We start from the raw sequence: 16981 nt of genomic DNA, 5'->3' as shown, positions 1-16981 counted from the left end.
AAACCCAAACCCAAAGTAAAATAAAACAAATAAACCATAAAATAGACTGTTGTAGTCATCGCAAGTGCAAACTTCAGTGGCACTTGGGACGTTCCCGACAAGTTGCTACCCGCTTCCACTACCATCTAACTCCTTTTTCATTACTCAGAGTACAACTCTGAACATATTAAAGACCTTATCCTGCAGGTGTCCCCAGCCACTGGGGACCACTTCTACCTTCTGTTTCTGTATCGTCATATAAGCGGAGTGATGTTGTGGGGATCCCTGAGCCTAAGCCCTTGTTCAGGGTACCATCTGTGGGAGGCCAGCTCCCACCCTTTAAAAGGGTTCCTATGAGGAGGAGAGAGGGATAAGAAGCTTTTAGATAGAAAGATAGCGGAGAGGAGACAGACAGCTTTGGGAGGACCAGGATCAAAATCCACCGGCCCCTTCTGTCTCTGCTAAAGGGCTTTTTATAACAATGCCAAGGGGCGGGGCAAAAGACCCTTCCAAACACCTGGTCACCACGCCCGTGGTTCAGTCATCCCTTTATGCAGTCTTGCTGGGTAAAGCAAGCTCAGATCTCACTAGGAAACCTCTGTGGGTCTCCACATGATATGACACTTATCTGGTTTTTATCTTCAGCTATTTTGTTAAATGTCCTCTTTTCTCGACTCTTGCTCACTCTTTATCTCCCCGTTTCTCCTCTGACTCTCTCTTAAGCTATTCTTTCTCCACTTCTTTCCCCTCTTTTAAGCCTCTGTCCTTTCCTTGTTGTCTTATCTGTTCTTCAATCTTATCATCTTCCTTTGGGGTTTCCTTGTTTTCAAAGATTATGTTTCACTCTCTAGAGATTGGGAAAATTATGCCATCTGCCCTCTGAATGATTTTTTTGGTAGAAGGCTTGTATCTTTTCTTTCTTTACCCAAGTGTGCTATTTCCTGACTATTATTGGTATGTGGACACAAACAGCTATATCAAAGCTAGTATTTGCTAAAGAATATGAGGAGTGGGTTGGGGATTTAGCTCAGACCCTGGGTTCGATCCTCAGCTCATTAAAAAAAAAAAAAAAAAAAAGAATGTGACAAGTGCCAGGAAGGCATCTAAGGTGTCTAAGATTCCAATTCCAATCTGACATCTTCAACACCATTCATAAAATTCATTGGGTTTTTTGTTTGTTTGTTTGTTTGTTTTTGTTTTTGAGATAGAGTTTCTCTGTTTTGCCTGGCTGTCCTGGAACTTTCTCTGTAGTCCAGGTGAACTCACAGATTTGCCTGCCTCTGCCATCCAGCTATAAAATTTGTTCTTAACAGCCATAGAAATACCTGCAAATTGAAAAGGCAATCTCTTTATTCCTTAGCATAAAGCAAGTTGAAAGTCACAGTGAGGTATCACTATCACCAACTGGGATGGTAATTTAAAGACACTGACATGACCAAATGCTGAAGAAGCTGCTGTAAGTGACTGATGGGGACTATAAATTGTATAAACATATTGAAATTTTATTTGGCTACAAAAGTTAAACATGTTATTTGTTATCAACCAAGAATTCTGTAGGAACAACTGAGTAGAGGAATAAAGATAGATATACCTGTAGTTTAACTTTGCAAAAATTTGTATATATTTAATAACTAAAAAAATTCAATCTTTGTTACAAAAATACTATACTTCCATTTCCTCAGTTTCTGGCAGAAAAAAATTTCAAGGGCAGGGAAAAAGAGCTTCATTGTTTTAAACTTTGAGGGCTGAGTGTGTGTCTGTGTGCCCAGGGCTGTCTTCCTCCTTTGTGCCTCTGTCTCCATGTCCTAGGAAGTTGAGTGTGAGTTGCTCAGAACCCATCTCTCTGTAGGAATACATTTGCTGCTTAGAAATTGTCAGTAAATTTCGATTGTTAAACTGTCTAATTTCTATCACATAGGAAAAGAATACCATACCAACTTTTACAATGTTTGAATTCTTTCTACCCTATAGTGGTGTTAATCCGAGGACCTGAAATTTGGGGTTCTCTCTATAACATTGAGTTTATTTTTATAGCAAGTGACAATTTAAACTTTGGGTCCCTACAGTTGGAAATTTATCAGCCCATGAAACTATGAGAGCAGAAAAATGTACCTTAATCTTCAAACTTGTTGTTCAGAACATCTTAAGACGCTGTCTCCGAGCTCTGCTTTCTTCAGTACCAACTTTGTTCTCAGGGACTCACTCCTTTGGTTGTCAAGAAACTAGTCCAAGTGTGCTCTAGGATCTAATGAGCTGCACTTCATGCCACGTTCATGAGAATCCTAACGAAAGGTCAAGGGAGAGCTTCTAGGTCAGGTTTAGGCCACCAGCACATGGCTGACATAATCTATGCACTGAGTGTGGATTTCTGTCCTGAAGTGGCTCTGAGGTTGTGGTGGTGGTGGGGAGGTCAGGGAATGGGTCACCCTCAATAAAGAACATATGTTTTAATAGAAAAAGGAGGACTTTCTTAAATTACCAGTTTGCTATCTTTCCTGAAAGTAGTTTGTGGGGAGCTATCCCATACCCCTAATCTTGAAGTGAGAATTTTATTGGTCCTTAGTCACTTACGTCAATGAATATTCCATATTGAAAAGCTAGAAGGGAGAATATTTCAGTTGGGAATACATATAATTGTAGTCCTTTATTTGGTTCCATAATAATATCTTTTTTTGGAGCATTTTGGACGTGCTTTTTAAATCTACTCAACAAAATGCTCTCAATTGCTGAGCTGGCTATCGTATGTCAACTTGATGCCAATCAGAGTCATTTGGGAAGAATGAACTTCAATTGAGAAAATGTCTCCATCAGGTTAGCCTGTGGGCAAGCCTATCGTCCATTTTCTTGACTAAGGATTGATATTGGGGACCCAGCTCACTGTGGGAGGTGCCACCCCTCCTGGGAGCTGTAAAAGGTAGGCTATGCAAGCCTTGAGGAATAAACCAGTGAGCAGCACTCCTCCATGGCCTCTACATCAGTTTCTGCCTCCAGGTTCCTGCCTTGTTTTTTGTTCCTGCCTTGACTTCCCTCAGTGATGACCTGTGATGTGGAACTGTAAGCAGAAATAAACCCTTTCCTCCCCAAGTTGCTTTTGGTCATGGTGTTTATCACAGCCATAGAAACCCAGAGACAAGTGGTTTCTCCAATATAAAAAATATTTAAAGAGACCATGAAGAGTCAAACTTTCAGTGAATGTGCACAATAGAATCATGATATATTCTGTTTTCTGACACAAGGTCTAGCTAGCTACATAACCTTGGGCTGCCATGGAACTCTCTATGTAGACCCAGGCTGGCCTTGAACTCATAGATCTACCTGCCTCCTGTATGCTAGGATTATAAGTGTGTGCAAACACCAGTATATTCTTTTAATTTTTATATTTATTTATTTATTTATTTATTTATTTTTGATTTTTTTTTTTTGAGACAGGGTTTCTCTGTAGCTTTGGAGTCTGTCCTGGACTAGTTCTGTAGACCAGGCTGGCCTCGAACTCACAGAGATCCATCTGCCTCTGGATCTACCTGCCTCTGCCTTCCGAGTGCTGGGATTACAGGCGTGTGCCACCACTGCCCGGCAAACAGTATATTCTTAAGAAACCCTCACATCTCATTCTCAGGACGAAAAGCAGCTTATTGTCACTCAGATCAACTTGCTTTATATGACATGGACTCCTGTCCTAGTTTACACTAAGTAGAATTCTATTACTTATACTTCTTAGCTCACCGCACAATATGTACCTTAATTTATCTTATATAATTCATGATCACATAATGCTTATTAACTCAAGAGTTTAAAATTGGTCACTCTCTGATCAGATTAAAAAAAAGATAACCAAGCATCCTCCTGTGGTGAACTTCGAGCTAATTTCAACATTGCAACACAGTGCTAGATACTGACCTTCGGCCGCTGGTTTGCTATGCACAGGTGATTCTAGGCTGTGTGGGGGTAAGCTACTGATTTGTTTTGTAACATTAGAAGCCTGCTCCTCTTACACTTTCTCAGCTGCAGTCCACCAGTTTCAACCATGAAGCCTCCAAACAGAATGTTTTGCTGTTTGTTTTGACTTGCTTTAGCAAGTGAGGGTGAAGCAGAGGTTTGAGGCAGGGTGGGGTGGCCTTCCCAATTGTCTTGCTTCACCAAGAAGCGCCTCAGAGAAGCAAGCCTCAATGCACAGGATATTGTGAAAGCTACAAAATTGAGAAAGTTAGCTGGGCACTCCAGACAAAGGACACAGAGTGGAAAAAAAAAAAAAAAAAAGCCCTGGGATGGGAAAAGTGCTCAGGTGTTCAGTGAACAGCAAGGAAGCCACTCTGACTAAAACTCACTAAGTGGGTGAATCCTACAAGCAGAGGCACATCCAGAGGGCTGGACACACAAGGCTTACAGAGGATGGCGTGGGCTTTCAATCTTATTCTCAGTGTGACAGGAACCTGTTGAAGAGCATGGGACTAGTAAAGGCCAGCATATGCTCTGAAAAAAATCAGGGACAGCTAGGTGAAGAACAGGAAATAGCAAAACTTTGCAGTCAGGAGAGAGAAACCAACCCAGTTATTTCCTGCAGGAGGGGCTTCGGGAGTAAACACCATCAGAAGGAAAAATGGGGTGGTATCGAAGATCAGAAACTGCCCAAAAGGTTCTCAGTTGGAGCTCATCACTCCTATGCCATTTAGAGATGCTGTGACTGTCCTCCTCGGTCTAGCGGAGGAGCCACCTTGTCCAAGGGATTCCTAGAGGCAGGGATGCACTTATCTCCCCTCCCACCATGCGCATGTGCCACACTACTGAATACATGGAGAAACAGAAATTTTGATTTTCCTTCTGGCAGAACTTCCTCAGAGGCTGAGGACGAAGGAGGACCTCTCATGGGACCCTGAAGTACAGAGTATAAAATGACAAGGGTAGGATTAAGAAGTAACAGATTCATAATCTCCAAGCAATCAAGCAGGGAGCCTATTAGGATGCTATTGCTATATACAGTAGATATATTTTATGGTTCGAACCATCAATTATTGGATTCAACATATATTCTGAAGTTAAGGGCAAAGAGATAGGGAACACTGAAGGAAGTATGTTTGGTAGAGAAAAAAAAAAATCAAAAGTTCTAATGAACTTAACGGCAAGGCGCCCATTATAAGTCTAAATAGAGAACGACATTTAGTCATTCCAGAAGATGGGAAGGACAACTCTGAATGAGCACCATTGCTGAGCAGCCCCAGACAGGGTCCCGATGCCCACCATTACTAATTAGTCTGGAGAGGAAATTTGGGGAAACCTGGGTGATGCGGGTTCCCTCTCTGAAGCAGTAATGTCAGACAGGGGAACAGAAAAACCGGAGGATTAAAAACCAGGGTGGACGATGACAATGCTGGCGTGAGTGCACTGGAATCCACCTCTGTCGCGCGCGTCACCCGCCTTGCCCCACCCCTGCACCCGGCCTGCAACTGCCTCTCTGAGTCTGAGGCGCCGGGGGCGAGGGGAGGCCGCTCCCGACCTAGCGAGCATCTCTCGGGCCTCAGTTCCTCCTCCGAGAGGACGCTTGGCCCTTTTCCAAAGCCAGAGCAAGCCTTCCGCTAGTCCGCCGAGACACACCTCTTCTCCAGCCGCCCGCTGTCAAGGGGCCTGTGGCTCAGACCCGGGCCGGGGGCGGGGCCTCGCAGTCACGTGCAGCGGCCCGGCCAATGGGCGTGCATCGCGTCATTAGCCGCGGAGACGGCGGGTTTGGCTTACGTGGAGGCCTGGTCTGGGCGGGTAAGCTAGTGGGGAGGGTAAACCGAAGGTGGCACTCAGCGGCGGCGTCAGCCAGAGCTGGGCGTCGTCTGGACTGTGCAGCCACACCTGCCTCACTCCGCGTTCTCCTCAGGCCCGGCCATGGAGCATCAGGTCCAGCGGCTTCGGCAGGCGTTCCGGTCCGGCCGATCGCGGCCGCTGCGTTTCCGACTGCAGCAGCTCGAGGCCCTGCGGAGGATGGTGCAGGAGCGCGAGAAGGACATCTTGGCTGCCATCGCGGCGGACCTGAGCAAGGTGAATGTGGGAGATGGGAGGTGGGAGGGACCCGACGCGTCCCCTTTTTCCTGCGCTGTAGCAGGTTGTTTATCCAGTAGTAAAGCGGAAGCAGAGTTACTCCGGACTCCAGCCCTGCCTAGAGTCCAGACCGTTTTATTTGCACTGACGGGCGCTCGCAGTTTCTCTTCCGCGAATGCTGCTTATTAGGACATTTCTACTGCATTTGTAGTCTCTTTTCTTACAATGTGCCCTCAACTCTCTGGATATTCTGGGTGTCAGTGGTTTGTCCGCTTGGTAGATTTCAGATATTTCATTCCCTGTCTTATTTCTTAACTTTTAAAAAGTGGGTTCTAATTGTAGACAGTGTTGTTATTTTTTTCTAAGTAATCTTCAACACTCATATTTTCCCTCATGACGTTATGTATCATTACATATGTGTTGCTTAAACTCTAGTACACTGACAATCACTCTGGGGACCCGTTAAAATAAAAATCTTAAGTCCACCTGAGACAGTGTCTGAGATTTCTAATGATGTCCCAGGTGATACATATGACCTCTTCAGAAGCAAGCTTTGAATACCAAGGTTTTGAGTAGTGTTTGAGATATAACTATATTCTCCTATACTCTCTAGTAATATTGTTATTTCTTTTTACTTTCTATCTGTATTCCAGGCGTAGTAAGATCTTTATTTTCAGATTTGCAGTCCTTCCTTCCCCAATCAAAGACTGTTTCAAAACATGGTACCAGTAGTTTAGGAGTAATGATAGTTGTAGCTACAAACCTTCCTTCAGGGTACTTTCGGTGAAGATGGGCTGTGATAGTAACAAAGATAATGACTGTTAAAACCCTATCATTCTGCTAGCATCAGATACTTTGTGTATACATACACAAATATATGTATATACTTTGTACATACATAGGGTTACTGAAGAAATACAGTAAGTCCAGAATTTTAAACCAGACTGTAAAAGAGAACATATATAGATAAAATGTGACTGTGGTTATAAACCAGTGTCCTAAAGATACAGCTCAGAAGCAAAATTGCCACGGTATCTAAACTGTGACTGAGGCAGGCTGTTATTAATCAGGGAACTGTTTAACTATAATATAAATATAAAAGGCTTGGATCAGCAGAGAAGAATTCAGACACATTGACTATCTTAGAGAGGAAGAGCCAGCAAGAGTATCCAGGGTGTGTCTTATTGAGAATTTGGAGGTTAAAAAAAATCTGATAGCAATCTGTGGGGAGGGCTGTCTAATAACACCAGTTGTCACTGCAGATACACCTGGTCTGAACCTTGTCACATCATAAGCCAATGGTTCTCAACCTTCCTAAGGCTGCCACCCTTTAATACAGTTCCTCATGTTATGGTGACCCCAACCATAAAATTGATTCATTGCTACTTTGTAACAGTAGTTTTGCTACTGTTATGAATCATAAATGTAAATACCTGATATGCAGGTTATCTGATATATGACACCCGTGTGGTCTCGTCACAGGTTGAGAACCATTATCCTAAGCCCAGTAGACTGTAAGATGAATTGATTTTCTTTTCCAGAGTGAACTCAACGCATACAGTCATGAAGTCATTACCATCCTTGGGGAGATTGAGTTTATGCTGGCAAATCTTTCTGAACTGGCTTCTGCTAAGCCAGCTAAGAAGAACCTGCTTACCATGCTGGATGAGGCCTATGTTCAGCCAGAGCCCCTGGGGGTCGTACTGATTATCGGAGCTTGGAACTACCCTTTTGTTCTTATCATGCAGCCACTGGTGGGAGCCATTGCTGCAGGTCTGGTGCCAGCTGATGTCTTTATTCCTGTGTAGAGGGTTGCACCTTGTCATGTTGCTTGGGAGTTAAGTGTCTAGTTAAATACATGTACTTTGCCGGTTTTCCTTAGCTAACACCAGTTTATTGAGAATTCACGTGTGTACTTGTATTTATGCATGCTGAAGTGCCTAGGGGATGAATCCGTGAGAGTCAGAGGCATTCCAAGTAGTCCCAAGATCTTAGAGTCAGGCATCCATATTCTTTTTTGAAAATCATTTATTTAAATTTATTTTACGCACATTGGTATGAAGGTGTCAGGTCCCCTGCAACTGGAGTTACAGACAGTTGTGAGCTGCCATGTGGGTGCTGGGAATTGAACCTGGGTCTTCTGGAAGAGCAGCCAGTGCTCTTAACCACTGAGCCATCTCTCCAGCCTAGGCATCCACATTCTAATGTAACTTTAGTTGCTGGCTCTGCCTTTAGAAAACAAACCACTTGATTTCATTTGACCAGTTTCTTTATTCAAACAAAGGCATTATGTGTAATGCTAGCTAGAGTGTACAGCAGATCCCAACAGATTGATTTCTTACTGTGTCAGCAGCTTGTCTTGGCATAGCCTGTTCGCTCGGTGATTCTAGGGCAGAGAGAGAAAACCGTGGTAGACTTTCAAAGGAGGAGATAGAAATCTGGGGAGTGGGAGAAGCTGGAAGAGCCTGTTGTTAGTAACCTGGCGATACTGGGAGCTAATAGGTTAGCACTTGGGAAGGAAAACATGAAAGGAAAGAGGACATGTGATGTGAGCTAGGACAGACTTAAGAGCTGCAGAAATATGTGAAACTTAGCCTGTACAATACATGAGTGTCATTTTGGTAGCTATTCAAGTTACTCAAATATTGGCTGATGTTGTTCTGCTGTCTGCTTTATTTAGGAAATGCTGTGATTGTTAAGCCTTCAGAACTAAGTGAAAACACAGCCAAGATCTTGGCTAAACTCCTCCCGCAATACTTAGACCAGGTAAGAATATTTTAGTCCATCTTCAACACATCTGTTTGTGGGAGAAAACACAGATTTGACTCCTCTGCCAGTGATGTCTTTGCTGGCTACAGACGGGTATGGTCTCCTTAAGTCTCCAACAGTTAGTTTAATAAAGGAAGCCAGGTTCCAAAATACACTGTGGAATGACCCAGCAACCGTGGTTGCACAGTGTGTTTAGGTCTGTGGCTTTATACATGTCTCTTATCTTTTTCTACCATTTGGCACTTCTAAGGATACAATTTTAGACATCATCCATTTAGTGAAATAGTTATGAAAGGCTAGCATGTCTTTGTCACTGTCTTCTTTTCCTAACAGAACATCGTATGTATTATTACATGAGTACTCTGCATTTTAAAGGCATGTTTGTGGCCTGGATGAAAGGCCTTCCTGAGCTAGCACTCTAAGTTAGCATGTAGGCATGGAGAGCATCGAAGGCTGACGAGGGAGAGTGATACCCCAGCTTTTGGGTAGGGGATCAGATTCGGAAGTTCTCGTGACCTCTAGTGAGGGAGTTGATGGCTTTGTGACTGCTGAGGTCCACGTGCAGTTTTACAGGGAGATTATCCATTTCATCAAAAGGCAACTTGAAAACACCCGACTTGTATTGTGTTTATTAATTTGTGGTGTCCCTAGACCAATTCTAGCTCTTAGAATAACTTTGTCCTCTTTATTGTCTTATCACTGTCGTCATAGCTCACAGAGCAATTTGATTCTAATAGTTTGGATATCCAATCTAGCAGGACTAAATGGAAGATGGCAAGGAAGCATGGATTGGGTAGGACTTGCATGGATTGAGTAGGACTTGGAACCAGAAGATAGAGGATTAAGGTCTCAATTTGCCCCTCACCCAGATGTAAATTCTTTAATAGTTGACTGTCCAAATGGCGAGGATAATAATGTACCTGCTTCAGTTAGCTGGTGGGTTAATTTATCTGTGGATTAAAGCACAGAAAAATTTAAAGTACATTAGGCAGTTGAACTATAAAGTGAATAAGAACTAATTAGCCTTCTAAAATCTAAAGAGCGAGCAATCAAATGAGGACTGGAGGTTGACAAGCCAGCTTATCCATCATACGGCTTAGACAATTGCAAAAATCTCATGTTTTCCTTGGCATTTGTTCTTAGTCATTAATCATCCCCACCCCCACCCCCCACCCCTGAGCTGAGGACTGAACCCAGGGCTTTGCACTTGCTAGGCAAGTGCTCTACCACTGAGCTAGATCCCCAACCCTTAGTCATTACTTTTTGCCCTTGTAGTTCAAAGTAGTTTCTCTCTGAGCAACTACCTAATGGTAGCATAGTGCATGTGCTGGGCATTGTACAGCCGCTATGTGACTTTTCCCAGTAGCAAGTTCAGAGATTGCCTAAGGTCACAGATGCTAGTGAGAGGCAGAACCTAGATTCAGTCCAGATCCACTTCAAAAGCAAGTGCCTTTGACTACAATGCTCCGAGTTCTGTTCATTTTTGGGCAGATATGGACTTATTTACCTTGGGCTTAGCCCTGCTGTACCTTGTGTTGTGTAGAGAGAGAACATTGGGATAAAGACATGTAACTGCAGGGATGGAGGTGTAGCTCAGGAGGTAGAGCACTGGCCTATGTGTACAAGGCTCTGGGTTGGATCCCCAGCAATGTGCAAAGCAAAATAGTAACAAAAACCCCTCACAGTACCCTCCCCTTGTCTTACCCTTTTCCCGTGTTGAGTCCAACTGTTCACTCATTTGTGCTGTCATTGCCAAACTCATGTAGAAAATATCAGACCCTGAGTCTTGTGTAGGTTGATGGTTCCTGGTCAGCAGCAGACCCCTTGTCCTCCGTCTGTCTTGAGTCACCTCCCTGATCTGTCCCTTGAGGCAGATGACCTTGGTCTTTTGGTTTTACTGATTTATGTTGAAGAATTGCTGAGGTGAGGCAATAAGATTAATTTGACAATGGAAGACTCTGCTTCTCTTTCTTCGAGGACCTGTATGCGGTAGTTAATGGCGGCGTTGCCGAGACCACAGAGCTCCTGAAGCAGCGCTTTGATCACATTCTCTACACAGGAAACACTGCGGTTGGAAAAATTGTCATGGAAGCTGCTGCCAAACACCTGACCCCTGTGACCCTGGAACTGGGGGGGAAAAGCCCGTGTTACATTGACCGAGACTGTGACCTGGACGTCGCTTGCCGGTGAGGCTGGCTTTGGTTTCCTGAGGTTTTTCCCAGAAGGTGCAAGTTTTTGCTAATGGCTCGTTTTCCTTTACACTCAAACCTCATGACTTACGGCTTCAGGGTTCATCAGACTGTAGTGGTTGATGTGCCCAAGAGGACCTGGAGCCTCTCAAACTGTCTTCTGATGCCACTGCTGGGGTAGGAGCCACACATAGGTCCCGCTAGCATGGAGTTTTCCTTAGGAAGTTTGGAAATATTCTTATGGATAAACTTGGCAAGAAATTTTTCCCAGATTTGATTCCCCCCCCCCCAGGTGTTAGGATCAAATTATGGTAAGCCTGTGCTCCACATTAAGCTACTCCCTGAGCCTGTAGCAAGAAATTCTAATGTCCTGCTGGTTGATGAAATAGATAATCCAAAGGCTTGTGTGTATTAATAAAAATTCTCAGTTGAAAGGGTATTGTGTTCACTTCTTAGCTGAGATCCTTTGTTGACAAAACAGCATGACAGACATTTTTAATAGCACTTGGCAGCTGGGAACCAGAAAAGAAGAGTTCCGTTTCTCTTTTCTAAGTTAGCCTGACTACTAGGAAGTGAGTGCCTCTGTGCTCTGGGTGCCGTGGTTTTTCTCTCCCTCTCAGAGCTGTGGTGCTGAGGAGGTGAGGAGCTGGGTCAGGGTTGCTGCTTGGCCTCTTGAAATAGAGCATAATTTCTAGAAAAAGAGACCAGCAGGGAATGCTGAGCTTGTGGGCATTGTCTGTACATAGGAAGGGGAAGGGTCCACATGGAGGAGCTTGGTAGAGGACGCTGGCTGTGCCCTCTGTACCCACACAACACAGCCTGTCAGCAATACTACAGCCTGGAGAGCCAGAGTCTGAGCCGTGTGCTCGTCATCCAGAATGACCTTTGGCTGGATAAGAAAGGAAGGAGTGTTGGGAGGCTGTTCCCTTTCTCTGCAGACTGTGTCTTCATAGCTTGTTAGGTACTATTTGCCAGGCTGACTCTGAGAATTTTCTTGCTATGTAGAATATTTTACCTCAATTGAAAATGTGTTCTAAAGGCTGGTGGGATGGTTCATTGGTCAAAGCACTTTATGTACAAACCTGACACTCTGAGTTTGATACCAGGAACCCATGTTTTAAAAAAGTCAGATTCTAGCTGGGAGGTTGTGGTGCATGTCTTTGATCCCAGTACTCGGGAAGCAGAGGCAGGTGGGTCTCTGTGAGTTTGAGGCCAGCCTGGTCTACAGAGTGAGTTCCAGGACAGCCAAGGTTACTCAGTGAAGCCCTGTCTCCAAAAACCAAAAAAAAAAAAAAAAAAAAAAAAAAAAAGCCAGATTCTGAGTAGATGGGAGGCCTCAAGTATACAGCAAGCACACAGGAGAAGCAAGAGAGAGACCCCACCTCAGCAAGGCAGGAGAGAACCAACTCCTAAAATGTTGTCTTTTAGCCTTCATACACACACACACACACACACACACACACACACACACACACACACAGGCATGCATGCTCATATGTGCACACACACAGCAAATCAAAAAGAACTCTGAAAATGCATTTTAAGTTGTAACTAGATGATCTACAGCTCAGAGGTTTTTTTTTTTTTTTAATTTTGTTTTTAACAATTACTAACTAAATCTACAAGGCCACATCTGTTGGCATGATGATTAATCTTGGTTGTCAACTTGATGGCATTTGGAATCACCATGAAAACGAATCTCTAGGCATGTCTGGGAGGGACTGTCCAGATTAGGTTAAGTGGGAAGACCTTTTTTCTGGGTGAAAAAAAAAAAAAAAGTCAAGCTGAGCATAAGTACTGATGCTCTCTCCTCTCTGGCTGGGCGTGCCATGTTGCCCCGGCCAGCGGGGTTTCAACAGGGGCGACCCACCTGTGGGAGCGAATGAGAGACAGGGGACACAAGAGACAGCAGCAAGACAGAATTCTGATCAATCCACCAAACTTTATTTTCCTCCACATGGTTTATATAGCATAAGAGGGGAAGGGGCAGGAAGGAGGGAAGGGGAAGGGACGTGGAAGGCGTGCAGAATGTGGGAGACGTGCAGATCTTGCAACTGCAGGAAGTCTGCTAAGGTGACTGGTCAGGGGCCATTTGTTCTGTTGCTAGGCTACCTGACCATGGAATGCTCTTTACATTCGGTTGCCATGGCACCTGACTGTGGAATGTTCTTATCTTTGGGAGCCTCCGGTTAGCAAACAGGTGTTACTGCTCTGGGGAAGGGCAGTGGGCTTAGGACTTGTTCTCTGCTTAGCTACTACTTTCCATGGTTCATGTTTGGTTCCTGAAATCTTGGTCCCTAACACCATGTGACCAGCCGTGTCAAGTCCCTGCTCCCATGACTTCCCCCGCCGTGATGCCGTACCTTCAGCTGTCAGCCAGGGTCCCCTCTTCCTTAGTTGCTGTTGCTAGAAGCCTGCCACAGCAGTATGTAAAGTGCCTGAGACGTTGGGAAACAAACAAGATAACCACAGAAAGGTGACGGAATTATATAGGTATTCTGTTCTTGGTTTTGTTTTTTTTTTTCTCCCCAGACGCATAACCTGGGGAAAGTACATGAATTGTGGTCAGACCTGTATTGCTCCAGACTACATCCTCTGCGAAGCCTCCCTCCAGGATCAGATAGTGCAGAAGGTTAAGGAAACGGTGAAGGTCTGTATTCCGTAATTCTGATCCCACTGATGAAAGAAAGTCCAATAAAGCGCTTTCAGACAGCATCTCTGTTCACTTTTACCCCCAACCCAGACAGTTCCAGAACATAGGTGACTGAATCAACTTACTGGCTAATTAAAACACTCTGTGCATCTGTGGGAACAAGGCAGGTCCACTTAAATTATATAGTTGATTTGTCGAGGCATATACTTAAAAGTCAAAAATGTTTTCTGTGGTTTTGAGAGAGTGCTTCCAAATCACTTGAAGAGAGCCCTTGGCATATTGGTTCTTGCTGAAGAAGGTTATCAGTTGCTGTGTGTGTAGAGGGCTAGATGGCCAGTAGTTTGAAGGAGTGAAGGAAAGACCTACTTAAAGTGCCCCCTGCAGAGCAGTGGTTCTCAACCTTCCTAATGCTGGGACCCTGTAGTACGGTTCCTTGTGTTGTGGTGACGCCAACCAAACAGCTACTTTCATGCTACTTCATAACTGATTCTGCTGCTGCTGTGGATTGTAATGTCAGTCTCTGATGTGCAGACTATCTGATTCGGTCCTCGTAGAGGGGTTGCGAGAACTGCTGCTGGAGAGGGTTATCCATCTCTTAGGGTACTTAAAGGAACTAATCAAGACTGTCTGGTAATAAGCTAAGGCTTGAAGAAGGTGTGGGGTTTTCATTGTGAGTGTTTGACCAGGGGTACTGAGTTCAGTGGTATGAAGACTAGTAAGCCATGCTTCTGAGATAACTTTTTGTTAATTGAGCACCAGAAAGGATTGAGAGTACCAAATTGTAATATATGAAGAGAGAATGAAAACTGTGTACCAGGAAGTGGAGAGAGAGAGAGATGGGGTGGGTGAGAGTAGAATTAGTGATGAAGACTGAGGAGCCAGGAAAGGAGAGCATGAAACTTGTCTAGATCCAGGAAATGTGAGTGGAAGAGAGGGTCAAGGTCGCTGTGAGACTGAACTCGTTGGGAGTAGAGCTGTGCTTTACTGAATATGATGATACATTCCAGAGGATCAATGGCCCCTCTTCCTACCTTTAAGGAGTTTGTGCTATGACGTAAGAGTTCTCAGTCAAATAACATGCTGGAATAATTAGGGAGCCATTTAAAAGTAAGTCTAGGCCTTATCTTCTTGTTATTCTGTGATTCAGTTGGCCAGAAAACCTAGCTGTGTTGGTGGCCTTGGACAGAACATTCATTTCAACAGGCTGCCTGGATGATTTCTGTTGCCCAGACCTTTGAGTTCATCTTGGTAGGTTAGTGGATAAGGCCTTTTGTGATTCAACATTAGTTCTCACAGGGCTGCCAAGCTTCCCAGCAAGTGCATGTTATGTGTTTATTTACATGATAAATATTGGTTATCCTTCTTGAGGTTGTTTTCCTTTGGAAATTTAACAAGGCCATATCTTTATACATAGAGTAGCTTTGCTGTCGTCAGTGACTGGTGAAAATACCAGTCCAGAGAAGACGAAACCAACAGAACAGAGTGAAGGCTAGCAAACTTCTTTGGTAAAGGCTAGAGGAGAGTAAAAATGTAGGAGTTTCTGTAGCAACTGTCCAGTTTCCTTCTGGGAGAGGCCAGCTGACATTTGAACTAATGACCTCTTCCCTGACATCTCCTTTCAGAAAGGGCTATCAGGAGACTGCAAGATCTGTAGGCACCCGAAGAAAAGTATAGGCAGAAGGTGTGTGAGTGTGTGAGTGTGAGAGTGAGTGTGTGTGTGTCTACCGTATCTGTTAATTCTTGACTTGTCTAAGAACTTAAAGTTATTAGTACTGTACTATTACTAAGTTATTTGAAGAGTGGGTATTGGAGTCTGTGACTCATAAACCAGGTCAACTTTTATACACCAGCAGATTTTGAACTTATTAAAGAAACTGAGGCTGGGTGTTGGTGGTGCACACCTTTAATCCCAGCACTCGGGAGGCAGAGCCAGGCGGATCTCTGTGAGTTCGAGGCCAGCCTAGGCTACCAAGTGAGTTCCAGGAAAGGCGCAAAGCTACACAGAGAAACCCTGTCTCGAAAAACCAAAAAAAGAGAAGAAATTGAAGTATGGGTTTTGTGGCAATTAAATAACTCCTGTTGTTTTTAATAGGACTTTTATGGGGAAAATATAAAAGAGTCTCCTGATTATGAAAGGATCATCAATCTTCGTCACTTTAAGAGGTTACAAAGTTTGCTTGAAGGACAGAAAATAGCTTTTGGCGGGGAGACTGATGAGGCCACACGCTACATAGGTAAATTCTATTCTTAAAATTCTATTTATTTTTTTTTGTGTGTGTATGCACATATGCATACAGGTACCATAGTATCTTAATTTTCTGTTGCTGTGATAAAGCACCATGACTAAAGCCACTCAAGAAGGAAAGGGTTTATTTCATCTTATAACTCTCAGCTCATACTCCATCACTGACAGAAGTCAGAGCAGGAACTCAAGGCAGAAACTAAAGCAGAGGCCATGGAGAGGAACTGCTTATTGGCTTGCTCAGCCTGCTTTCTTACACAACTCAGGACCACCTGCCTGGGGTTAGCGCCACCTAGCGTGGTCTGAACCCTCCCACACCAATCATTAATCAAGAAAATGCTCCACAGGCTTGCCCAAGGGTCAGTGTGGTAGGGGCATTTTCTCAGTTGGCAGTTCCCTTTGCCCAAATGACTCTAGCTTATGTTATGTGACATAAGATAACACTGTTGAGCACTTGTTAGTTGGATGTGTGTGTGTGCGCGCGCACACACACACACACACACACACAATTGATTAAGCCATAATGTTTCCCTCCTGGATCATTTCCAAGATCTTATATTAATATCAAAGTCCATGGTCTTTAAAAATTCAAACACATTAAGTTCAGTCTCATTAGATATCCAGAGTTTCTTTAAAACTCAAGTCTTTCTGAAATGGCAAAGTTCTCCAACAATCCAAGGTCTCTCAGCTGTGAGTTTCTGTGAAATCAAAATAAATCGCATACTTCTACTCCAGGAGGGAAGAACCAGGGCACAGTTATAACCGAAGTCCTGCAGTGTAAAGCTCAGTGTTTGGGCCCCACACACGATCCTCTGGGCTCCAGAGGCCTTCGCCAGCTCCAGCCCTGCAGCTCTGCCATCCACAGCACAACACAGCCCGGCTCAGGATTAGGCTAGCTCCACTCCACAGCTCTCAGCATTTATTTCCAAGTTCACACAACAGCTCATTAAGCTTTGAGCATTCAGTGGCTTTTCCAGCCCAAACTCCTTCCACAGTCCTCCCAAAACAGACCTCCACGTCTACCACTGCAACGTCCACAATCATAGTACCAGTTTATATCTTAGTACTTTTCTACTGCTGAGCTAAAACATCATCACCAAAAGCAACTTGAAGAGGAAAGATTTTCTT

The 16981-nt window shown here is 44.1% G+C and overlaps 1 protein-coding gene across 2 annotated transcripts in view; it reads left to right on the top strand.

The window, feature by feature from the left end:
* The first annotated feature begins 5693 nt into the window (after positions 1-5693).
* The window catches only part of Aldh3a2 (aldehyde dehydrogenase 3 family member A2), a 29631-nt gene continuing 18343 nt past the window's right edge, over positions 5694-16981 (top strand). Inside the window, exons 1-7 of one of the 2 annotated variants that reach the window (XM_036196406.1) lie at positions 5694-5727; positions 5840-6000; positions 7542-7773; positions 8681-8766; positions 10747-10955; positions 13491-13608; positions 15704-15845. In XM_036196406.1, the coding sequence (XP_036052299.1) occupies positions 5848-6000; positions 7542-7773; positions 8681-8766; positions 10747-10955; positions 13491-13608; positions 15704-15845 (940 nt within the window). In that variant the 5' untranslated portion in view covers positions 5694-5727; positions 5840-5847. Of the gene's footprint in view, positions 6001-7541; positions 7774-8680; positions 8767-10746; positions 10956-13490; positions 13609-15703; positions 15846-16981 lie in introns of both variants that reach the window. The other variant, XM_036196408.1, reaches the window with a different exon arrangement.

The sequence above is a fragment of the Onychomys torridus genome, chromosome 8 (genome assembly GCF_903995425.1).
Source record: "Onychomys torridus chromosome 8, mOncTor1.1, whole genome shotgun sequence".
NCBI lineage: Eukaryota > Metazoa > Chordata > Mammalia > Rodentia > Cricetidae > Onychomys > Onychomys torridus.
Note: the sequence above shows the minus strand (reverse complement) of the source record. Positions and strands in the feature narration are given on the sequence as shown.